The sequence below is a fragment of the Humulus lupulus genome, chromosome 6, assembly GCF_963169125.1.
Source record: "Humulus lupulus chromosome 6, drHumLupu1.1, whole genome shotgun sequence".
Lineage (NCBI taxonomy): Eukaryota > Viridiplantae > Streptophyta > Magnoliopsida > Rosales > Cannabaceae > Humulus > Humulus lupulus.
The window spans coordinates 212571349-212598483 of record NC_084798.1 but is presented as its reverse complement, the minus strand read 5'-3'; the positions used below and the strand labels follow the sequence as shown (position 1 = coordinate 212598483).

The 27135-nt window shown below is 30.0% G+C and overlaps 1 protein-coding gene across 1 annotated transcript; it reads left to right on the top strand.

Moving 5' to 3' along the window:
- Positions 1-7439: 7439 nt before the first annotated feature.
- On the top strand, positions 7440-26779 carry LOC133785967 (receptor-like protein 6). The gene is made up of 4 exons (XM_062225179.1): positions 7440-9801; positions 9892-10433; positions 10519-10529; positions 26257-26779. The coding sequence occupies exons 1-4, from the start codon at positions 7440-7442 to the stop codon at positions 26777-26779; spliced, it is 3438 nt and encodes a 1145-aa protein (XP_062081163.1).
- The last annotated feature ends 356 nt before the right edge of the window (positions 26780-27135 follow it).

Below are 27135 nucleotides of genomic sequence, written 5' to 3'. Positions count from 1 at the left end.
ACCTTTGCATACGAATACCATGGAATAGTGTTCCAGCAAGATATCTCAATATCCTTTTGACAGCAATCCAGTGAGAAGCATGTGAATTGTGCGTAAATTGAGCTACCTTATTGACATAATAAGCAATCTCAGGCTGTGTGACCGTGGCATATTGTAAATCACCAACAATAGACCTATACAAATTGGCATCTTCGACGGGATCACTACCATAGTTTGAGAGCTTCAAACCAGCATTCGTAGGAGTGGCAACTTGAACTTTTAATGAAAAACAAAATATTTATGTTAGAGAATATATTATTTAATTAAATATATATAAAATCAAGATACAACTCTAAGCATCAAATACAATATACAAGGTGTTTGATTAAAATAAATTTACAACTCAATTGCTAAAAATACAAATAAATAGAAGGGATGTAGAAGAAGTAGAGGAGAAGAAGATTACAAACTCAAAGCAAAATAGTACATGTAAATATAAAGAACAAAGAGCATGAAGAAAGAAATAAGAACAATAGTAAATAGAAAAAAAAATACAAATAACAAGAACACTCTAACACTCACACAACCAAAGTGTAGAGAGGTGGGGATCACCAAAGTGTCCAAAAACATATTTCTCCCTATTCTATAAGCACTAAGGGACTCTGAAGTTTGAAAATAGCTCTCTGGAATTATCAAGTATTTTGGTGTATTTTCCAGCCAAGTCCTTTGTGGATTGAAAATAGTGTGTCATGCAAGTGAATATTATGCTCATATTTATAGAGTTTTGAGACTTCCTTTGAATTTCAAATTCAACCAACCCCCTTGGTTGTTACCAATGTTTAATTAGATGTTTATGGAATTAAAATAAAGATTTGGAAGTTACTTGGGATGTTAAAACCGTTCAAAATTGAAAAACAAAAAATTGGGATTTGGCTGTCAGCACACCTGACTACGGCCAGGGACATTCACGGTCGTGGCCGCTAGTCCCTGACTCTCAGGCCGCAGTCTGGGATGCTAGTGGTCGCGACCAGCGTGCTATTTCAGCCTCCCAAATTTTCCACTTTTTCCAAAACGTCTCAAACTATTTCCCACTTTATTTTGTAACCTCCAACACATAATGAGAGTTAGAATCATATCTTCAACAGCTATATCACCTTAAGGCTTTGTGAAATTCAAACAAAATGTGTAACTCTCAATCTACACATTATTGGGTAATATTTGGGAGTTACAACAAATTTGTAACTGATTTTGTAACTCCAAATATGTTACACTTGGACACACACATATGTCTAATTTTGTAACAGCCATTTTATGTTACAAATCATATTTGTGCGACAAATCACATTTTATCATATTATTTAATCTAACATTATATTATATAAAATAACATAACAATTTATATCGTTTTACTCTTGTTAAGAGGTTCTCGTGATATGAGTAAGTAAATAATCACCATTTACGTTAAAAAATTTGTTTTCTTTTTTATTTAACGAATTTTTTTATATTTCTTTTTCGAAAAGATTTATATTTCATTTTCATGCATATCAAAAAGGAAAAAAAAAATACTATCCCAATAAAGGAAAAAAAAATTACATTTAAAACTTTTAAAAGAACCATAACCAACAAAAACATATATTGATTTAGTTTGAGCTTTTTTCACTTATATACAACAAATGTAAAGAATTTACTATAATAATATCACATATATTATTTACAAGATTATATACAATATATACCATTTTATTAAACATAATTATACAAACACAATCCCACCAATTAAGCCACTTTCCTAATTTGTTTTATATATATATATAACTTCCCATATTTAATATTATATGAATTCAATTTATAAATCTAATAGTAATTATATAATATTCAAATTATTATCTCAATTAAATGAGATACCACAATTAACTGGCGGTAATTAGTGAAATATTTGAATAACCATCTTCAGAAAAACTACTATAAATTGATAAACTAATATAGTGAAAAAAATAAACATAAAAGTATTTAATATAAAAGTACACATTGAACAATAAATTAACAAAATGTTTATATAACTATAACATGTTATTCTAATGTATTATTTTATTTTTATTTTATCGATAAAGATTTAAAAAAAATTACTATGTATAATTACAATCTACCCGTCTAACTAAAATATTTTTGTTTATTTTACTATACCATGATAAAAATAAATGAAAATAGTGTTTAACAATAGCGTTATTGTCTAACATATACAATACTGTTTATTTTATTAAAACATAATAAACAAATATGACAACTGTGTATATTTACCACATCTACCAATTTAAAGCAAAAAATAACAATTAAAAAATAAACAAATCTTTTTAAAGTACAATATATTCATTCAACATTGACAAAATAAATAATGTTTTCCAAAAAATAAACATAAATTTAGCGGTATATTCATAGCAAAAAATATTCATAAAAATAAATATAAACATAAGTTTATATTCATAAAAAGAAAAAATAAATTAACATACAAAACAATCCAAAAAATTAAAAATGACATCATGAGCATAAACATAAAAATAAACAAAATTACTATTAATAATAACCAAGATATTAAATTTAAAATAAAAATATACTATTGAGTTTATAAAAATAAAGAAACAGTCACGTTAAAGAGTATCAATGGCAAGTCTCCTTGGGTTCAGACTCAACCTCCATCTCTTCTTCCTTCTCCGGCGAGTCTATGGAAAGAGTATCACCGACGCTCCTCGCTGAGACCATCGGTTTGGAAGATGAAGAATATAAATTGGTTTGAGTGTATGAGTTTTCGGTTGGGAATGAAGAGAAGAAGAGGTTTGGGGTTTTGATTTTTAATTTGGGAAAATGTATATAACAGGTACTTTATGGCAGAGGTTCATAATTTTTTTGAAATAAACCAAAAAGAGAAAAAATTTTAAATACATACCCTAATATCACGCTTCTCAATTAATTATATAATATTTGTATAAGAAACAATAAAAATAATTTTAGTAAATAAAATAAAAAATTGGTTAAGATTTGTATATATAAATGAAAATATATTAATTGATATTAATATAGTAATTAAAAATAATATTGTAATGAATTATGTAAAAAACCCATTTAGTTTTGATAGAAAATATAATTTACTGTGATTTTAGAAATACACCACTAAATCATTTAAGAGCTTTTTAAAAAAAAGTTAATTTTTTTTTTTAAAAGCATTAAATAATAAAACAACTCTAAGTTTTGAAATTCATGTCACACTGGCCTTAAATATGAATATGGGGATCTATTGTACAAATGCCACTTCTATTTTTTTGGATTCTTTCCCTAAAAATGTAATTTTTCTGTGGGTTTTTAATTTTCAAAAATACCAATTTCTCTTTCAAAGCTTGCATCTTTATTTCTTTTTAATTTCTTTCTTTATATTTTCCACAATGCATTATTATTTATGCAAAATAAACATAAATTCAAAATCAAATCAAATATTTTCAATAATAAAATATATTACATTAATTTCATAAAAATATTGATTAAAACTTAATTATTTTAATGCTTAAGAACATTAAATATACATTTTCAAGAACTAATCAAAAAACTTCACAGCTATCAAATTTATTATATAAAATCAAAGACAATCACAAAATATGCATATTTCAAGAAAGCATGATTTGCCTGAGCAACTCACTCAGTTGACTCAGCAAACCAATCACGAACCTAGTTCACCACATGAACCATATTTTTCGAAAATTTTCAAATTTTGTAATTTCTGGGTGTATATTTTTCATAACAATTAGTAAATAGTGAAATCTTTAAAGTGAATATATATATATGCAACAATGGTGCACCATGGAAATAACGTTGGAAAGTCCTTTGGACATTTAAAATGTATGTAAAGGTCAATTTCATTACTTCTACACCACATAATACTTGTCCAAATTAGCATTCAGACACAAGAATTTTCCAACCCAAAATATAAGGTTAGAAGATTCATATAATTGATGATATGATCAAGTCATATTGTTAGGCCAATCGACAATGATAATACTTTTGTTTTACTTGAAAAGGCTTTGACAAATTCATAACTAATTAATATGGAATGAAAATTCAAAGTCCAAAAAATAAATGTTGAAAGAGCCAAGTAATAGATGTGCATATTATGCCAAAAGAGTTGTCATATGAAGCAAATACTTCGTTGGATGAGCCTTATCATTTCTAGCATAAATTATTAAACTGTTAGATTGGAAGTAGCCTAAGCAAATTCAATCCTTAATAATTCCCTTTAAATAAACTGACCAAATTCTTTCAGCAAAATATGGTTATCGAGAATAGTGATTACTAATTGAAGTAATCATGATATAAAAATATCAACAATAAGAAACTTAACTTTTTGAAAACAATTCATGCTTTTTTTATATATATAAATTTATTTGAAAAAAAAAAACAAAGAACTTGCCTACATATATGTCCTTACAATAGAACTAAAAAGTAAAATTTTATGTCAAGATTCAGAAATCTTTTTAAACAAAGTATTTAACCAACTGGAAAATCAGTTGCTGCAGCAAAAAGTAAAGAACTTACTTCAAAGGTAATTTTATAATTTTTTTTGTTAATCTATTATTCTATGTGACTGCCAAATTTTAATATATTTACTCCAAATTTTATATATAGATCAATACTTACTTAACAGGAACATGCATAAATTAAAATGATGACAACCTAAATTTCTCATTCGATTTTTATTTAATAAAAAAGTGCTAATTAGAGGTAAAAAAATCCATTCAAATAATTTTGATCAAGTAAATAGTGAGATCGATGAATAGAGTGAAAGTAACTATCACGAACTAAAAAAATTCAACTAACAAAACTTCATACAGTCAAGTTTGGAAAGAAAAAACTTTACATCAAAGTCTTTAATGCAAGTCACGTCTCAGACCATAGCAATATTTGTACAATCAATAGATGTGTTAAAAAGTCTAGCATAGAATAAGATAGGATGAATCAAGATTTCCAAACCCAAAAAAAAAGTTTAGAAGATCAATTATTAAAGTGGTTATGCTATGTATACTTTTGTTTTACATGGAAGATTTTGAGATGTTTAATAATGAGGTCCATAGTGTCTAATAAATACATTGAGGTCATCCATTCTTATTCAAGTTTTTACACTTTTTTTAAAAAAAAAAAGTAATTATATCACCATAGATAGAATTGTAGAGAACAAACTAAATGGGTGTATCATTTCCATCCAATTAGCTTATTATCTAACCAAAAGACATATAAACAAATTTATTAGCTACTTTTTAAGAAAGCAACCAACAAAAGAGAGAATTATCCCAAGAAAATTAGACAAAAAAATTACATAATTGAGAAAACAAAAACATAAATATGTAAAAAGCCGAGAAACTTGAGTCCCAAAAAAATCCCTCTAATAAGGCAAGAGCTTCCACTTGACACAATCCCATAAAATAAAAGTCCTAGAAAAGCACCATCGATCAAAAAATTGGCTTATAGACCACATAAAAGACAAATAAGATTAAAGGTAAACTTTCTTATACAAGTTAAATAAAAAAAACCAACAAACTCTTTCAACCGAGATTATAAATAAAAAAAAATATAGCAAAAAATTCAAACCATAAATAGTCACTAAACTTATAACATCAATTTTTTTTTAAAAAAACTAATAACATAACAAAGTCAAATAAATATTGACACAAGACAAAACCAAAAATAAAGTTGACACAAAGACAAAACTAAATTATCATTATATTTATTTATTTTACTTGAAAGACTTTGAGATTTCTTCTTTTATCTATTTTTATCATTATAATTTTGTTTATTTGTTATTGTGCAGTTAGTCCTTATAGGTAATCAATTGTGAAATGAAGAAAAAGTTTGTTAAATAAAAAAAGTCTTCTTTTATTGAGAAATTTTGTTTGCTTATTGAGCTATTACGAGATATATTATTTTAAGTTTAATTTATATTACCATTAAAATGCTTCCCATGTTAACTGCTCACAATTGGATAAGTTTAATTAGATTTCATTCATAATTCATATACTTTTAATATAGCGAGAAATGAATTCTGGCAATGTCTTAATTAAACAAAAAATAACAATAAAATTATTTTTCTAATTTATTTATTTATTTTGAAAGGGATGGATATACATATCAAAAAAGCAATAAACTAAAGGGATGGAACTTGCATGAGTAATCTTAAACTAAGAGCATCTCCTACCTATAATATTATATATGGTGTTTTACCTCAAATTTTTACATTACATCATACATCAGCTTCTATATATTTTTTCTCTAAATTATTTAAATATTATATTTTTAAATATCTTTATTAATTAAAATAATAAAAAAAGTAGATAAAGAATAAACAAATAATTTATTTAGAAAGAGAGAATAAAAAGAACTAAAATAATAAAAAAAAAATGTTTGAAAAAGATGTAAGCCTTAACTACATGTGGAGTTGAAAAATATAATGAGTTAAAATAAATGAGTGATTTAACTCTTCCAAATGAAGTGTATTTTTGATGATTTTGAGCTAAATTTTATAGTATTAGCTATATATATTGAGATGACCCAATATTATTATTATTTGAAGCAAAATCTTTCCCCAAATTATATTTGATTTCGTTTAATTATAAAGTCAATACACATTCATACTTGCTGAAATACAATTGAGTTGTAGAAAACTTGTTGACTTGAAATGTGTTTGTTGACTTGGATTAATAATTCTTCAATTATTTATTACACACTATAGGACCAACCCAAAACACAAGTTGAAGTGACCCAATATTATTATTATTATTATTGAAGTTGAGATTCTTTTTCTGTCTATTTTTTATATTATTATTCTGATAGGTCATGTTTCGAAAGTGTAATAGCATTAGATTGATGAATTATATGAATTTTTTGTGAGTTATAAATGTTACAATTTTATAAATTTACCTCTTAAATTTTATTTTATAATTTTTTGTTATTTGGAAACCTTATCCCTCACGATTTTATTTTTACAAAGTGTAATAATTATGTTTTAATAATTTTTAATTTTTTAACATTAAGTAGATTTTAAAAGAAAAAATCAGGTCATATAATATTAGTAAGACCATCGTTGATAAACTTTTGTCTATAATTTCTTCTCATAATTTACTAATGACAAATAATGATAATTTAGTAATTATAAGTCAACATTATTTTCTTGACTATAATAAATACATGTCATCAGCTATGTGAAATTTAGTCAAGTAAACGTTGGGACCAAACAAAGTTTTATTGTTTTAACTAATTAACTCTCTCCATAGAAAACTTCAGTAAATTAATAGTAAGTATTGAGCCAATTAATTCTGATAAGCCAATATATATAGATGATGAGCCAACATATAGCATATAACTCATCCAACATTAATATTTGAATCTCTGCTTCTCTTCCATTATAGTTGATTTGGGTGAAAATGATGGGTCTGTTTTCATGGCTCTACTCTCTCATCATTCTCTTCTTTTTCTTCTTTGTTACTTCTTTGTCTTCTCCTTCTCCACCTCCATTGTGCCATCCCCATGAAAGCTCTGCTTTGCTCCACTTTAGAAACTCTTTCACCTTATATAACGATACATTGTTCTCTATAGAGTTTCGTAGGATTAATAATCCTAATAATACAATTTCATGGAACAAAAATATGGATTGCTGCAGATGGAGTGGAGTCACATGTGATGAGGTCACAGCTCATGTCATCCGTCTTGACCTTACATGCAGTGACCTTCAAGGCATTCTTCACTCCAACAACACTCTTTTCTCTCTTGCTCATCTCCAATCTCTTATTCTCTCTCACAATCTTTTTGATGATTCTGAAATTTCATCTCAATTTGGTAAGTTTTCAAATATGGTTCACCTTGACCTTTCTCACTCTGGTTTCACTGGCCATGCCCCTCTCGAATTGTCCCACTTGTCCAACTTGGTTACACTTGACTTGAGTGGGAATGATCGTTTGATACTAGATACTTCTAGCTGGAAAAGAACTGTAGCAAACCTAACAAGTCTCGGAGAATTGTTTCTTAGTGGTGTCAATATGTCTTCAACTTCACCTGATTCCTTTATGAATCTGTCAACTTCTTTGACATCTCTTGATCTTAGTTGGAGTTCTTTGCAGGGGAAACTTCCAGAAAATGTTCTTAGTTTGCCAAACCTTCAACAACTTGATTTGAGTCACAACCTAAATCTCAATTGGTCTTTTCCACAATATAATTGGAGCAGCCCACTTAAAGTATTGAATCTTTCTGAATCTGGAGTCATGATAGATCTACCTCATCTTTGTAGAAAGTTGAAGTATTTACACATTTTGTCTCTAAGGAATTACAATTTCTTAAAACTTTCTCCCACATTGCTTGACAACCGCACACAAATCACTTCCTTAGACCTTTCTTTTAATAATTTTGGTGGTTATATCCCATGGTCCTCCATTTTAAATCTACAACAACTAACCTATTTGGATCTTTCAGGGAATAATTTCGTAGGCCCAATTCCAGAAATTTGTAGTAACTCAACAAAAAATTCATTTTCGTGTGTCTCTTCAAAACATCAATTAGTGAGTTCTCCTCCACTGAATTTGAAATATCTACATTTATCTGATAATGAGCTTAATGGGACAATACCATCTTGGTTCTATTCCCTTCCATCTTTGCAATATTTAGATCTTAATTTCAACAAATTTAGTGGTAGCATTAAGGAATTCCAACATAATTCTTTGGTATCACTTTATTTAGACTCTAATAACTTACAAGGCTCTTTCCCAAGATCAATTTTTCAGCAAGTCAATCTCTCGTCTTTGAATCTTTTCTCAAATAACTTGAGTGGTGTCGTGCAATTTGATCAATTTTCAAAGTTAAAAAAGCTCCAAGTTCTTGCTCTTTCTAATAATAGCTTATCATTGGTATCTAACAATAATAATAATGATACTTTGCCCAATACTCTTTCTCATTTATATTTGTCTTCATGTGGTATAAGTGAGTTCCCGTACTCCTTAAGAAGCTTAGAAAATTTAAGATTCTTGGATCTCTCCAACAATCAAATTGAAGGCAGTGTTCCACAATGGTTGTGGAATATGGGTAATGATTCATTGTATTTCCTAGATATTTCTCACAACTCTTTAACGCAAATAGATCATATTCCATGGAAGAATCTAGAATACATTATCCTCAGCTCCAACCGACTTCAAGGTCATCTTCCAATCCCACCACCTTATACGATATTTTTTTCAATCTCAAACAATACATTGTTTGGGGAAATACCACATTTGATTTGCAATCTCAATATTCTTCAAGTCCTTGATTTGTCAAATAACAATTTGAGTGGGAACATTCCTCCATGCTTAGGAAAATCAAGTCTCTCAGTGCTAGATTTGCACAAGAATAAGTTTCATGGGAACATTCCTTCACATTTTGCAAAGGAAAGCTTCCTACAGATTTTGAATCTCAATGAAAATCAATTGGAAGGGTCCTTACCAAAGTCAATGCTCAATTGTAAAGATTTGGAATTTTTAGATATTGGAAACAACAAGATAAATGGATCATTTCCCTGGTGGTTGGAATCTCTTCCGAATCTCCAAGTTCTTATCTTGAGATCTAATAGATTTCAAGGTCTAATAGGCAATCCCAAGGTGAGACATCCCTTTCAAAATTTGAGAATTATAGATCTCTCTGGCAATGAATTCACAGGTCATTTTCCGCAAAAGTATTTTAAGAATTTTGTGGGAATGATGAATGCTACTTCAGATTCCTTGAGATACATGGAAGCACATTTAGGATTAAGTTATTATGAAATCAGTTCGTTGGCAATAAAATGATATTATGTTGAGTTGGAGAAAATTCAAACCATGCTTATAGTCATTGACTTCTCAAGAAATAACTTCACAGGAGAGATCCCAGAATTGCTTGGTAAACTCAGCTCACTCAAAGGGCTCAATTTTTCACATAACAAGATCTCTGGCAGTATTCCACCATCTTTGGGAAATTTGACCAATCTAGAATGGTTAGATCTCTCATCAAACGAGCTTGTGGGGAAGATTCCATGGCAATTGGCAGCAAATCTCAATCAACTCCAATTTTTAAATCTTTCTTCGAACAAATTTGAAGGTCTGATACCTCGCAGTCGACAATTTGATACATTCACAAACGATTCATACAAAGAGAATTTGGGCTTATGTGGGTTTCCAATTTCAGAATCATGCAACGAGAACACCACACCCCAAGTTCAGCAAGAAGACAACGAGGAGCATGTGAATGGATTTGATTGGAAAATTGTGTTAATGGGATTTGGAAGTGGAATGGTTATTGGAATTTCGGTGGGATACATGTTCCTTTCAGATAAAATCATTGATGGGCTTGTCAAAACAGTGAAAGGAGAACAATGGCATCTTTTACCAAAAAGATCAAAGCAGAGAAGGGCTCGTCAAAATGTTGGAAATTGAGAGAAAATATTAGCTTACATTTTTAGTATATTGTGTTTCATTTTGTTTAAATGTATGTTATTTGTTATTGTAGCTCATTATTATGTAAGTTTTTGTTTAAATGAATTTTAGTCAACTTTACAAAAACTATGCTGTTTAAATGAACTTTTTTTTTTGGTTTCGTTTTTCTCTATACACTTATAAAGTCTCCCAAATGATGATAAAAATGGTTGTTTCTTAAATAAGACAAGAATATGTACAACTCAAATACAATTACAAAATTAATTTATGGTTTGGACATACATTTCTTTCCATTGCAATATATTCCTCTTTTTTGTTTTCAATAACAATACTTTACTTGAATGAAAAATAAAACTAAAAATAAAGAGATGATGTGCATTATAATAAGATAGAGAATTTTTTTTTTTAATTTCTGGTAAGAAACTAGGATAAGAAAAAAAAATGCCATATTAATTACTTGATTAATTCATCCAAATAATAATACAAATGTTGGGTTTGCGTTCATGTTAATCATAATACTTAGAGAACATATCTATTCTATATACAAAAAAAACAAATTAAGTAAATGATTGTGTTTTTTGAAAAGTATAAAAAAAAAAAACAAACAAACAAAACAAACATAATAAGATCATAGAAGATTTGGGTCGAATAAATCTTATGATTATCTCACATTGTACATTGAACTATTATTAGTATTCTCAATAAAAGTTTTTATTTCTATTTTAACAAAATTATAAATACAACGGCAGACCATAGATCTCTTTTTATTGAATGCATGATATAAAGCAATTTGTTAATATATGAAACACTTATCACTAAACAAGATTTCTTTATACATCATTTTATAGATCAACCAATTAATATCCACCAAGAAATAATTTTTAAATACAAGTGACTAATAATTTATTCATTCATTATAAAAAAAATTATATTTTTAATTATATAATATTGAAACTATCATTTAAAAGTTATAATAAATTAGGATATATAAACCCATTTCAACATGGATTGAGGAAGAGTTTATATAAGTGTAAATTCATTTATCGAATTAATATTTTTGTGACAAAAAATAAAATTAAAATTTACTCACAACAGACAACCAAATAAAGCATGTTAGATTAAAAAGATATCCTAAAATCAATACAACCAATGACAATGACTAGTATTCAACCTTTAAGGGTATCATTGTCATTTCATAGAAATTTTCTCCAAAACATGAAAGGCAAATAATATTTACACTCTAATAATCTATATAGGCACCCCATATATTAAAAAAATTAAAATAAATCATTTTCTTAATTATTTTTATATTCTTTAATTTTTTATTTTTTTGTGTTAATTTAATCCACTTTATTTTCTTATTTTCATAATATTTTAGAAAATAATGTTCAATATTTTTTTACAACTTTTACATTAATTCATATATTTTTTTGTTTTGATTTTTTATGTCTAAATATTTAAATTATATTTTATTTATATGTATTTTTAGAATATGCAAAAGAAGAATTTTTTTTTTTTTTAAATAAGCATAAGTTAATAAAAAAAGATATATTTTATATTAATTTTTAATAAAAATAGAGTGTCTTAATCAAATTTTGGGATGTTAATATAATGCCCCTAGATGAAATTGAAAAGATAAATGACAATTTATAATCACAAACACAACTAAGAGATAGAGTAAGATGGAGGTACCATAATTTTTTTTTTTAATTCATTACATGTTAAAATTCATGATGCATATAGCACAAAACATGTCAATGAATAATTTGATATAATAATAAATTTTAGCAAACAATAAATATTTTTACAAATGAATCATGAATTCATAACGAATAACATTACTCTTTGAGGAGAATGCTTTGTAGAAATGACATTAATTAATGAGAAAATTTATTTGTAAAATAATTTTCAAGAAAACTATTTGCAAACTAGTTTTCTTAAGGATGGTTAAAGGCTTATGTTGATATATTATTTGCAAAGTAATTTACTCAACAACACTAAAGATTATTTTGTAATAGCATGTTATTTTGGCAAGTTGAAGTTTTAAAGTCCATTTTCACCAAATGGATTTTCTTTTTTGCCATTACAAAATAATTTTCAAGATCAATTAAGCAACCCTACACGTCATTCAATATAAAAACAAGATTATTATGCTAATTTCACTTTCTCACATCATCAAATCAAATCAAATCAAGCTAACTGAAAAACACTACACATCATGTCAATCCCTTAACCATAAAGAGTCCTAAAGTTCCTATTTCTATGAAAAATAGATTATAATTCAGATTTCTAAAAGTCCTATAAAGATTTCATGAGATATCTTTTCATGTTTTAACTCTTTAACATTTTAATGTCAATTGATGTGGCATATTAGTTGCAACATTGGAATTTGTGGATTTATAGCATTCATGATTCATCGAATGAATGTATGACAAACTCATCTGTTGCATCACTTGTTATTAAAGGTCGAGTTCTTTAGCATTATTCGTAGTAAAAATAACATCGAAACATTAAGTATTTATCACTTTTTTAAGTGGTAAAATGCTTGAATAAATGGATTCATATGTCTTATACCATTTTTTTGTCTCCTCTATATCCCACCAATCAATAGCAGCCAACTCATTTAAAATGACAATCAATGCACATGTAAAAATAAATAAAAAGAAATATCATTCAACGATGGAACATAAAAGGGATTGAGAAAATGGGAATAAGAGATTTGCATTTTGAATCAATGCAATTTGAGAGTCAATACACAAAAATTTAGGGGATGCCCAAGAATAAGTGTTAAACAAAGTAAGTTTGGCACCATAGTTACTTACCTTCCATATGAACATGTAAAAAGATGTTACTGCAGCAAAGCTTTGCTGCTTAAATCAACTGACTTGGCATTAGTCCAAAGTATTGAAGCCAAGATTGTGTGTCCCAATACCTAAACAAGGAAACATACATATAATAAGTCAACACTCATACAACCTATCACTATTTATTGAGCCCTTAAAGTTGTAGCAGGCGGAAAAAACAACAAAGATAGTGATATTTATGCCAATAAACCCAAAAAGAATAAAGAGCATTATTTCCTACAGAATTAACAACTCAAATATTACTCAAATGCTCCCTCTAAAAGTGCAAATGTATAAGCAATTTCAAGTAGTGAAAATGCATATCCAAAACACCTACACAATATGATTTAGTATGGAAAGAAAACAAGGTTTCCATTTTAAGCACACAGTAAATGATAGGATGTAACGACCCAAATTCACTAATAAGGCTTAAGGGCCTTGATTAGCGTGCCTGGAGGGCATAATGGGAAGTATGCGTGAATTCAATGATTAAGATGCATGACTATGTGTATTATGATATGTGATAATTTTAGCCCGTTGAGGGCATAAGTGTGATAATTATGTGATGTAATTTGTACCACGTGGGTGTGGTGATATCAATGCGATGCACGTGCCGAGACGGTCCTAGAGAGCTAGATAACTCAGAAGTCACAACGGGGATTTTATACCCGGCTCGGGAGGAGTCTAGGGGTATTTTGGGGATTTTGTAAGTTAGCTCTTGTGAGATAATGGTAACTGGTAATTTGGTAACTTGTGTAACTGCTAGTAACCATAGAGAGTAACAAGATTGGTTAAAAGAAGTGGTAGAATTGTAAGGAAGTAGGAATGACAAGAAGGGCCTTGAGGTTTAGTTGGAATGGGAGTTAGATGGAAGGGTAAAATGGTCATTAGACAAGGATTAGGATTACTTCAGCTGTAGGAAAAGGGAATACGTATTATACTTTGTTATATTTTGGTTTATGCTGAATTTGAAAGAAAGGGCTAGAAAGAAAAGGGAAATGAAGAAGGGCCTAAACTTGGGACCTAGGAGGAGACTCAAAGGGAGTTTGAGGCAATCAAAACCAGGTTTAAGCTAGGATTTCTCAAAGGTAAGAATTGTGCTCTGTTTAAGTTGAATTTAAGTCTGAATTTTCAGAGATTAAGTGAGAAAACTTAAAGGGAATATGGCTGGTTTTACTTTGAAATTCAATTAGGGCAATCAAGAGCAAAGAGGTTGGGAGCTAGAATTGGGAGGAGTTCAAGCTGAGTTGGATTGAGGTAAGAATCTTTAGCGTGTTTAATTTCGTAATTGGTGTGGCTTAAGACTCTTGAAGCATGATTTGTAGTTTTGGAAGCCATGGTTAAAGTTTTAGGAATTTGAAACTCAAGATAGGATTTTGGGGTGTGTTTGTGTGATTGGGGTTGTTTGTGATGTTTATAGGTTGTTAAAAGGGGTTCATTTGGGGTTCTGAATTGATTTTGAGGCTTAGGTATAAGTTTGGGGTGATTTGGAGTGTTATGGGTTCGGGAAAACGCAGGGGAAAAACCCAGAATTCTGGGCTCGCGAAGGAGCGCCGCGGCGCTGTTCTAGCGCGCCGCGGCGCAAGGCTGTTTCTGGGCGGTGCGTGTGCTCTCTGTCTTGCTGGGCGCCGCGGCGCTAGGCCATTTTTAGAATGTGATATTTTGCAATTTTGAGCCTTTGCTCCGGGGATTCGGGGGATGTCTTTGGTGCATTGTTTTAGGGATTTGGGGGCATTCAGAGAGTGTGGGACTGGTTCCGGGAAGTAGATTTGGATTGGTTAGTGATAAAGGATGTTTCGTTTGTGTTGTGACTAGGTCTTTGGTGAGGCTCGGGATAGAGGACCGTGCTCGCGGCGTTGGGGCATCGGAAGCTCGTGATACAGGTAAGAAAGCTGCACCTGAGTATGTGGTTAGGTTGGGACTAAGTGTTCCCTATGTTTGTATGCATTGTTATGTGAATGTGATTAACCATGTGGACACGATGGGACTAAGAGCTCCCTACATTTGTATATCATGTCGTGAGATGGTGTTATTATGCCATGGGACATGCGATTACCGGCCTAAGGGTGTCGGAATCAATATTTGCGCACTGGGGCGCGGCTCGGCCACTGGTAGCTGAGGCAGCTTATTTATCACTGAGCTCGGTTAAGCTGGCCGGAGTCAATGAGTATTACACTGGGGGCGGCCCTAATGAGCCGAAGACAGTGTGTTAAATAGAGGGTGCGACTAAGGGCGCCAACCCTGGATGTTATTTGATGGATATGACAATCTATTGATTATGAATGTGAATATTGTGTTATGAATATAGTTGGTTGATTGTTTGGATGACAAACTGTTATTACTGATTGGATAAATGTTATGAAATATTGAATTCTTGGTTGAGCATTGTGAAATATTTGATGAGTGTTGCTGATCTTGCTATGTTATTATGCTTTCTTGCTGGGCCTTGGCTCACGGGTGCTACGTGGTGGAGGTAAAGGCAAGGGTAGGCTGAATCAACCATGAGTTAGAGAGCTCTGGGGGCGAGGTGTACATCGTCAGCTGCTCGGCCGCCACGGTCGAGAAATTAAACAGGAACGGAAACCTAAAATGTATATTTTGCCATTAGAGTGGCTTGAACTATTTGTAACTTCTAGAATTTGTTGTAACTAAGACATCTTAACCCTGTTTTGAGTCTCCATGTATTAAACCGTCATTTTTAATGAAAATAGCCTGTTTGTGACCAAAATCTTTTTATTCTTACTCTGATAATGGTATAGAGTTTACACTTTGTCTGAATGACTTGATTAGCAAGTCTTGCACTATTTTAAACACACAGTGTAACGGTCTTAGTTATCCAGGGCGTTACATAGGATGTCGTATATATCCTATCTCCATTAATATCAGGTATATCCTATACATTATTCACCAACAAATAAAAATAAGCTATTTTATTTACGACCGAGTTACATGTGCCCAAACCAAAAGCATAAACATATTTTGAAAGCAAACAACTTAAAAGTTCAATAGAAATAGAGAAAAAGAAGTTGATACTTTAAATAATGTTATAACAACAACTGAGAAGAAGCTCATAAATTTAGTTGCAAAGATGATAGGCCTTGAGAAAGCATCTGGTCTCATAAAGACATGGGTCTGAAAAGCAATCCATATTTCAGTAGTTGAAAAACCATTGAAATTTGAAAGTGCATTGACCTTACCACATATCTAATATAGTTTACATGATACCCAAAATAAACATTAATCCTTACCCTTCTATTTTTATCCTACATGATCCATATCTTTTGCTTATATTTATACAGTAAATGACATTGTGAAAACTTATACAGTAAATGACACAAGAAATAAGAATGTTTGGATTGTGTAGAAAGAGACATCGAAAGTTCAACTTTGTTAACAAGGCAAGAGGAATAGATAAAACAACAAGGATGCACATTGCTGTAACTAAAGCAAATCTCTTCCAAGTGAGAAACAAAGTAATAAAACTAAGTCAATTATTTCAAAAAATCCATTTATTATGCATTGTGTATGAAAATTCATATGAGACTAAATCAACTCACATTGATTGAATAAGCAGTTCCTAATATAATAGTGATGAAGAGGACCAAAATAATGGTCATGACCCAACGATCCATCCAAGGCCAAAACTCTTAAAAATAACATGTGTTATCCCCATTTCCTGGAAGGGCTTTGGGCCTTCGCCCTGGCCCACGGTCAGAGGTCCGGCTCGGCATATGGGCCTGGCCCAAGGTCCCTTGGTTTGAATATCGCCCAAGGGAATTGGTACGGACCAGGGACTCTAGACTGGGCCCGTCTGGAGGGTTCCGGGACGTCCCTCCGGGTTCGTCTTCATCTTGAACGGTCCCAGCGATGTCCAGAGCGCCCGGACCCATCGCGGCCTACGCGTCCCTATCCCAGAGCCTGGTATGGTCCGGGCCCAAGGTAAACGGAGCGGGCCAATGGTAAACGGACCTGGATCACCTCCTCCCCGGTTGAAGGGCCAGGCGTCCAGGATCCTGAAATCGCCTCATTTCGCGTGGGCATTGTCCCCCACTTTTCGCCTGCAGAAAAGGTCGCCTCGGGATTGCCCACTGGTGTGTCAGGACTGCGCAGCCAAGTACCTTGACCAGTCTTGTCTCCTGAATCAGCCTCGTGACTCGAAGTGGTCAGAGCCAAAGCGCCGTTTTGTCGGGCGAAGGCTTGTATCTCAGGTCAACCAATTGGGCCTTAGCTGGTCTAAATTTTGTGTATTGTATACCTTTTTGTATTGGGCCTCCACTAGAGATGCCCCTTGTACCCATTTCTCTGATGGGCCCGGGTCGGGTCTGGCCCGGACCCGGTGTTCCCTTCAGCTTATAAATATAAGTTGTAGAACAAAGTACAGAAAAAGAAAGGGAGGAAAAAAAGGCAGAAACTCTGTTCAGATAGAGTTAGAAAACTCCATTGTAAAAGCTTCTTATAGCTCTAATATATAGACTCGTGGACTAAGGCTAGTTAACGCCCCAACCATGTAAAAACCTCGTGTCGATCTTCTACTTTCATTATTATTATCAGTAAATATTATTCATTAATATAGTTGCCGAAAATCTCGGTTAACAACATGATAGCTAGGTTGGATTATAATAGGCTGCAAATACAAAATGATAAGTTTGTGATACCCAAATTAACATTATTCTTATTTGAACCATATTAGATATGTGGTAAGGTCAATGCCTGCTTCTGAAAACAAAAATCAAACGAACCTCCAAAACTTGATAAGAAACAATATTATCAATAAATTGATGCTCAAATGAATTAGATTAATATAATGAACAACTAGCTGGGGCTACCCCATTAAATTTTAACTTATTGGTGGCCGAGAAAACCTATAGAAAACATCCAAGGCATCTTTAGTAGAGTTCTGTTTTCTCAAAAATAGAAACAAAAATTCTTACCATAGACTTTACAAGCGGTACATTGGAATTGTTAATTTAAATCCAATAAACCATCCCAATCAACAGAACTCTTCTTTCAAAATCAAAGACAAAGATATATCAAAAGCAATGGTAAGAAAGCTTCAAGAAAAAAAAAAGTAATGCCTTTATATGAGGAAAACAAAATATCTACTCTATTTGACCTGATTATATAAAATAATATGTTGAACCCATGTCTCAGCAGTGAGAGGTAAAGTTTTATGTCAAAAATCTTATCAAACTAAGTGTTTAACCAACAGGAAAGTCTGTTGATGCAACACAAGCACAAAAGCAGCAAAGAAGTTACACTTCAACATCAATCATTTTTCAACTTCTCTAGTTAAGAATATATGTGAGCAGTAAACAGGGCAACTCATCCAATTTTATTTCATTTTGCCTAAGTAAAGCACTTACAGGGAGAAAATTAAGTGATTGGATAATTAAAGATTTTCCATGAAAAGGAAGAAAAAAAAGACAAAAAGGAAAAAACAAATATGACATTCTATTTGTTTCTAAAATGATTGTTAAATCCCTCAGCCTAGTCAAATGCTAAAAATAAGAAGAAAGGGTGAAATAATAAAAAAATGCAGTGCAATAATAGACAAAAAAGTCTTAGATGAAAACGTATGAACAAATTCAAGTTTTTTACATTAAAAATATAAAGAACAAATTTTGAGTAGAGTTACAATTAAGTAACCCAAAACCCACAAAATAAAAATCAATCAAACAACAGTGATACAAATCTATGAGTCCAAAATAACCCATTTTTGTCCAAAATAAATAAATAAAGGCTAAAACCAAATAAAGTAGTGCATCAACAAATGGACAGTAGTGGGAAAAACAAACATTTTGCTAATATATAGAAGGAGTGGTAAATGAGCTCAGAAGCAAAGAATCCATTGGCATTTTGCTTGAACCACAAATTTCCTCAGTTCATTTACACCCAAAAAAAAAAAAGAGAAAAAGATGGCGATGGTGATGATGATTCTAAGTCTCATTTGATGAATATGAGTTCTGGGTTTTTTCAACGATTCAATTTTGGAACAAGAGGAGTGAGTGAAGTGGGTATGAAAGAGTAGAGTTACAGAGTAAAAGCAAGTCTTACTAACCTAATTTTTTCTTTTTGTTTATTTATTCCCTTTAAATATTCATTTTTCCATTTGATTTTAATGTTTAATAAATAAATAAAACTAAATCCAATGACAAAAATAAAATAATAAATAAAGAAAGAAAGTTTTATTTTAATTTTCTTTAATAATTTATACTGTTTCACTTTTGTCCAAAAAAAAAAATTATACTACTGTTTCACCCATCACGAGAGGTTGAGTAATTAATAACAATTTACGTTAAAAAAAATTTTCTTTTTTATTTATTGAATTTTTATATTTTGAAAAAAAATTATATATCATTTTCATAGATATCAAAAAGGTTAAAAAAATACTATCATAAAGGGAAAATTACATTTAAGATTTTTAAGATAAACGTAACTAACAAAAACATATATTGATTTACCTTTTAAAGAAAATATTATTTTCTGTAATTTTATAAATATGTCACTAAATCAAGTAAGGCCTCTCTAAAAAAAAGTTAAAAAATAAGTTTTAAACAAAATATTAAAACAACTTTAAGTTTTGAAATACACCCCAAACTTGACATTAAATATAAATATCAAATTAGTACTAAAAAAATCATTAGATTGAAAATAAATAATAACAAAAACTTATCTATTTTAAATAAAATAAAAGTATACAATAAACAATAATTCCTGAGACTACTTTGCACGCTTTGTGGGGTTGTTCGTTGCTTTAGAATACCAAAAAGCAATCCTCAATTTGGTGAGTTTTCCTCACGGCCATAGTGTCGATTTTTATAATTTGCTTCTGCGTATTTCCAATTTGATTCCTAGTGACAAGATTCAAGAAATCTTGACTATTATGTGGAGAATTTGGTTCAGATGTAATTCTTTTGTCAATAAGAATAAACTTGTTCATGACAAGTTGATTGTGTCCTTGGGCTTTTAACTATTACCAGTCTTATGTAATTGCTAATTTCTCTCAATCAAGTATTGAACTATAGTGCAGCCCAACTGTCAACAAATGGTGGCACCCACTTGCCCATTGTCAAAGTCAACAATGATGCTGCAATCTCCAATCAACAAGGCAAAATGGGTCTTAGTATGGTTCTGCGTGACTATGAGAGCTCTTCAGTTGCCTCGGCCACTTGACCTCTTTTGGCTTCTTATAAACCTCTCATGGCAGAGGCAATGGAGATTCTTCACAACCTTCACCTATGTCACAGCCTAGGTTACATGTCCATAGTTGTTGATTCTGTCTTCCCATCTTTAAAGCTATCCTCAACAAGAGACTGGACTTCTCTTATCTAGATTGCATTGTTAGAGATATCATTGTAACAAGTAATGCTTTTGTTGATATTACTTTTAGACATTGTCCTAGAGAAGCTAATGGAGCAACTCATTGTTTGGCAAATTAACTCTCTCTATGGATTCTCATCATGTTTGGTGGTCTGACCACTCCCATTATATTAATGTTATTATCTGGCTTGATACCTCTAATCAATCATATCTCATTTGCACTCTTTTCTGCCCTAGAGTTTTTTCCCACTAGGTTTTGCTCGTGAGGTTTTAACGAGGCCAAATTTTCTCCAAAAAAAACAATAATTTAAAACATATATGTGGTTCATCATTCTTTCTAATTGTAAGAGAAAGTTTTTTTTATGAGTAGGAATATAAGAAAGTGATTTATTATGTGGTTTTAAATATAAAATTTGTTAAAAAATAAATAATTTTGGAATTACTTTTAAATAGAGTCTTGTTGTTACCTATCTCTATAAAGCAAATTTATCTACCATTATCTTACTAGATTTATACATTTTTTTAGTTATATAAATTTGTGGATTAATTATTTTATTCTTTGACATTTCAAATCAATAATTTCATTTTACGTGAGATGTTTACATAGATATGGGAAAAATAAATATAATTTCTATATTAATGGTAAGTTCCGAAAAAAAAATTAAAACATGGTAATTCCATAAAATATAAAAAGTAAATTACCATAAACCTAATTACACAACTCTCTCTCACTCTCTCCTTTCTCCCTTGAGATATCTCTCTGTCTCTTCTTCTTTCTTCCTCTCTCCTCCCCCATTCGGTTCCCTCATCTCAGACCTCTGCCGGCGATGCCACCTCCCACCGCTGCCCCGACAGCAACTCACCTCACCCCTATTCTTCTTCTTCTTCTTCTTTTTTCTTTCTTTCTTTCTTTTTTCTTCTTTCTTTCCTCTTCTTTTCCTTTTCTTCAAATTTGGTTTTGTTCTTCTTCTTCATCTTCTTATTTTTCACATCATATTTTTCCATTTTAAATCTGATTTCACACTTTATATTTGATTTTGTTGTTTTTTTTTTCAAATCTGTTTAAGTATCCAGGTACCATGATGACTGATTCATTTTATTCATATATGATTTTTTTTAGACCTAACTGTAACCAGTTACGATAATGATTCATTTAGATTCTTTTGTTTATATTTGATTTTGTTTTCACACTTGACTAAGTAACCAGGTACAATGGCGACTGTGTTTTTTTTAGTTATGGTTTTTTTCTTTTAATCCTACCTGTAACCAGTTACGATTATGATCAGTTTAGATTTTTTGTTTGGATCTTATTTTGTTCCAGGTCTGGCTAAGTAACCGGTTACCATCGCAAATGATTTTTTTTTTCATTTTTTTTTCAGACCTAGCTGTAATCAGTTACCTTCACGATCAATTTAGTTTATTTTTTTCATATCAATTTTTTTTTCCAAATCTCACTAAGTAATCAGTTACAATTCAGTTAATATTTTGATAATGGTACATTACCAAAAAAATTAATTTTTTTTTTTATAGTTGTGACCAATTACTACAACACCACTTAAAAATAAAAAATGATTTTATAGTTGTAACCAGTTTCCACACATAACTAATAAAAAAAATTGACGGTGGCATATGATTACTATCACAAAAAAATCAAATTTATTTTGATAGTGGTAACCAATTACTGTGGATAAAATACTGATTAAAGAATATAAAAAAATGGAAGAAAATAATAAGAAATGAGAATAAAAAGTATAGTGATGAAGGTCTCAGTTTTTTTTTCTTGAAAGAATTATGTAAATTTATTTTTTATAAAATATAAATGACAATAAACAATACAAATAGATTAAAATTATAAAAATAATTTCAAAACATATCAAATCTAGCCACTAAAAGTGTATAAAAAAGTTAAAATATTGTATACAAATAAAATTTTACAAATATATGAGAGAAAAACATCCATAAAAATGTGAACAAAAAAAATATGTGATATAAACTTAAGGAAAAAAACTGCCATATTTTTTAAAGTTTGAAAAAAAATCCCATGTTGTCTTACAATTTGGCTTTTATTAATTAGTATCTTGGTAGCTTTTAGTTGATAATTGGATGGATGAAATTATTGTTGGACATACCATGTATTTTGTATATTACAGTATTGTTATTCTCATTAAAATTTTGGCATACCAAAATATTCTTTCAAATTGATATGATATAAATAGATAAAATAATTTAAAGTTAATCAAACAACATCTTTGTTTTCTTTCGTAATTGTTGATTTTCTTTTGATTTAATAATTTTAATTTTGCTGAAAATTTTACTTAGGACAAAATATTTGCCCCCAACTACTCACAACTATTGTTCAAAGTTGTACTTAACCAAACTTTTTTGTAATTTTTCTCTTGCGTCCAAATTGGGGGAGAAAATAGTTATACCATTCTTTTTTGGCAATACTCCAACTATGTTTTCATATGTGACATTATTCTAATTGTATTTTAATAATATAACTTATTTATATATTTTTTTAATACATCACCTTTTTTAACCAACTAGAAATATTTGATTGGGTAAATTCATATAAAAGAAAAATTACAATTGAAATATTCAAGAACGACAACCATTGACTAAGATGAAATAGCTACAACTCTAAGGATGAAATATTTTCAATCTTGATAATTCCATTTCGGCTATAAAAATAGAATATTTTTTAAGCACTTTTAGAAAAATAATATATTTCAAACACAATTAGAATAATGACATATTAAAATATATATAGAAGTTTACATAAATATGAGAAAAAGAAGATGAGTTTTTATATTTATAGACAAAAAAGAAATGCTACAAAATATGGTGAATTTAAAAAAAAAAAGTTTAAAACATGGGAATTCCATAAAATATAAAAATTAAATTAACATATTTTTACAAAAAAGTCTCTCAAACTTTCTCATCCTCTCATTTCTCTCTCACATTTATCTCTCTTCCTTTTCTCATTTCTTTATCTCTCATTCCCCACTTGGTTCTTTCTTCTCAGCCCTCTGTTGAAGACACCACCTCCGCTTTGGTTCTTCTTCTTCTTCTTCTTCTTTTGCTTGTGGTGGTGGTTTTAATGTTATTCTTTTGGTTGTTCTTGTTGCTCTTCTTCTTTTCACATTTGATTTTGCATTTTAAATCTAATTTTACACTTTAGATATGATTTTTTTCTTCCAGCCCAAACTATAACCGGTTATCATCACAATTTGTTTAGGTTTTTTGTTCAAATCTGATTTTTTTTTTAACCTGTTTAAGTAACCAGGTACTATGAAGACTGATTTTTTTTTTTCGTATTTGATTTTTTTTCTAGACTTAGTTGTAACTAGTTACAATAACAATCAATTTATATTTTTTTTATATAGATCCGATTTTCTTTCCAGGTCTAGATAAGTAACCAGTTACCATTGTAATTGTTTTTTTTTTCAGATTTGATTTTTTTTTTCAAACGTAGTTGTAATCAGTTACAATTATGCTCATTTTAGATTTTTGTTTTGATCCTATTTATTTTCAGATTTGGCTAAGTAACCGGTTACCATGACAACTAGTTTTTTTCAAACCTAATTGTAACCAATTACCTTCACCATCAATTTAGTTTGTTTTTTTCATATCAATTTTTTTCTCAAAATCTCACTAAGTAATCAGTTACAATTTAGCTACTATTTTGATAATAGTACATTACTAAAAAATCAAAATTGTTCTGATAGTGGTAACCGGTTACAGCAGAGAAAATATTGATTGAAGATGATAAAAAATAAAAGAAAATAAGAAAACAAAAGATTTTTCAATATCTGAATAAAAAAATTAATTAAAAATAATACCTACAATTACTGAAATACCCTTACAAAAAGTTAAGAATTAGCCAAAATAATCTTATATAATTAAATACGGTAAAACTAATAATTTATTACATAAATATGAGAATACAAATCCCATAAAGAAAGTAAGAAAACATAAAATACCATATAAAATGCACATAAAAAAATGTCATATTTATTAAAGTTTAGAAAATTTTCTCATGTAAATCCCTCGTGTGTGTATATATATATATCAAAACGGTGCCGTATGAAGAAAAATGGGGCATATGAGAAGAAATACAATAATCAGAGAGTCGAAATCTCTCTTAACAAAAGCGGTAAGTCGGTTTTTTTTCCTAAATTTTGTAAGTGTATTTTAGTAAACTTAATGGTCAAAAGTGGTATTTCTCTTAAAAATGGTATAAATTTGTGTCTAACCAAAATTAAAGGTACGTATATATATTAAAAAACAATATGAGCAAAGATTTTGTGATAATATTCATTGCAGACTAAGCATACCTTCGTTTTTTTTTTCCTTTCCATTTTCATTATTTTTTTTTCTTTCGTACAAAATTTTTATTACTATTTTTTAGTTGAATTAGTTACTATAATTTTAATTGAAATAAAATTCTTCGATTTCAATTTATAAACAAATTCACTTTTGACTAAAAATTAATTAAAAAACATGTAAATAACAAGATCAACTCCAACTTTAGAGCACTTGGAATAGATATTCTACTTTATTTTTTCAAATATAGTACAAAAATCTTACTTTTTTTTATTTTACATCAAACATTTACATTATACTATACATACTTTTTTTATTTCTTTTCTATATTTTCTCTACATTATTTAAATATTATTTTTTTATTAATTAAAATACTAAAATATAAAAAAGAAGGAAACAAAACAAAATAAAATATGATTAATAAAGAAAAAATAATAATAAAATAATTTTAACTCAATAAATAATTCTCTACATGTAGAGTGATACTATTCATTAAGATAAAAAAATGTATAAAATAACTCAAATTTAACTCACTCATTTGGAAGCTCATTTTTATAATTCTTCTATGTATTTTTTAAAATTAGTTGATGTAGCTCTTGTGAGTGCTCTCATACAAACACCACACCACTTCAATCTTGGAATAAGTACTAGTTTCACCTTTTCTTTTTCTTAACCATTAATTTTACATTTTTTTATTAAATTAAATATAAAAATAAATTTTGTATTAGTTTAACTTAAGAAGTACTTACTTAAACCACTTATCTCCATTCAATATCAAACCAAAAAAAGTAAATAAGAAAATAAAAATTAATAAAATAATTTCACTTTGAAATATGTATATTATATGCTTATTACCAAATTTTTAGTATTAATAAAACTACCATTTATTATACTCTTGTCTCTTCTCTAAAGAAAATAAAAAACCAATCTTTCTATCCAAAATTCGATCTTGAATCAACACCAATCATCTCTATCTCACTGTCATCAAAATGCAAACTTTCTTTCATTCTCACATTTTCCACTTCTCACTCTTCCCATAACCAAAGCTTTGAACACTATCATCATCAATGGAGGGTTCCCTCTTCCCCTCAAGACCTGTATATCCCACTCCTTCAAATAAACCAACCCAACCAAACTTCCCGCCATGGAAGCTCAATCCAACAACAGCCCAACCTCCACCTCCACCTCCACCACCTCCTCCTACTCAATCCCCATCTCCATCCCTCATTCCCCATTGATTCTCTCCTCCAACACCTTCTACACCTTTCTTCGTCTCCAAAAACTCCTCGCACTGTTAAACCTGTGAAGCCACATCATTTCAGCAATGCCCATTTGCGTTCTCTTAAACTTTCGGTTGGTTCTACTCAGAAACAGCTTGAAAATGGCGGTTACGAAAATCCCACATCGGTTTTAGTCTCTCAGCTGGAGGAGGACGAAGAAGAAGGTCGTTTGGAAACTGGGTTCCTTGAGTTTCTCACAACAAAGGGTAAGATGCTGTTTAATTCGATTGTAGAGTTGCCTTTGGATGATTTGAATGGTTATTTTGATTCTGTAAAGGTTGAGTTGGTTGAGGTTGATTTGATTAGTCTGTTGAAAGCTTTGGACCTTTCTGGGAATTGGGAAAGATCCCTTTTGTTGTTTGAATGGGTTTTGTCGAATTTGTGGCCTGCGAAAGTGAAACTTAATAGCCAGGTTATTGAACTCATGGTTAGGATTCTTGGTAGAGAATCACAGCATACAATTGCATCTAAGCTGTTTGATGAAATTTCTCTAGATGAATTCTCGCTTGATATTCGAGAGAATTCATCTAGAGAACAAAAGCTAGTAACTGAAAATTTTAGATAGCAATTTACAATCCTTTAGTCCCCAAAAATTAACTATTAGCCTCCCAATACTGCCTGGAATTTGGTATTACTTTCAAAATTTTAGCATTCCCAACAATATATACACACTCACACACACATGAGAGCAGTAACCAACGAAGGACATGGCAACAAAAACAAACAATTTCCACCAATTTGATTTTTTTTAAAGAAACCTCCATGCCAAAAATATATATGTTGCCAAAAAGAAAAGAATAAGTGGCCAAATCAAATTACAGTAACAACATATGGTTGTGTGACTAATTTATGTTAATGCTATTTTTCAATGTCAAAAATAATACTAGTTATATGATATTTTGAATCTCCATCATAATGTGA

Excerpts from the sequence above, each read along its gene's own strand:
- LOC133785967 (XM_062225179.1), top strand. The coding sequence starts at position 7,440 with ATGGGTCTGTTTTCATGGCTCTACTCTCTCATCATTCTCTTCTTTTTC. Across the intron at positions 9,802-9,891 it reads ATTAAGTTATTATGAAATCA|GAGAGATCCCAGAATTGCTT; the intron begins GTTCGTTGGCAA and ends ATAACTTCACAG.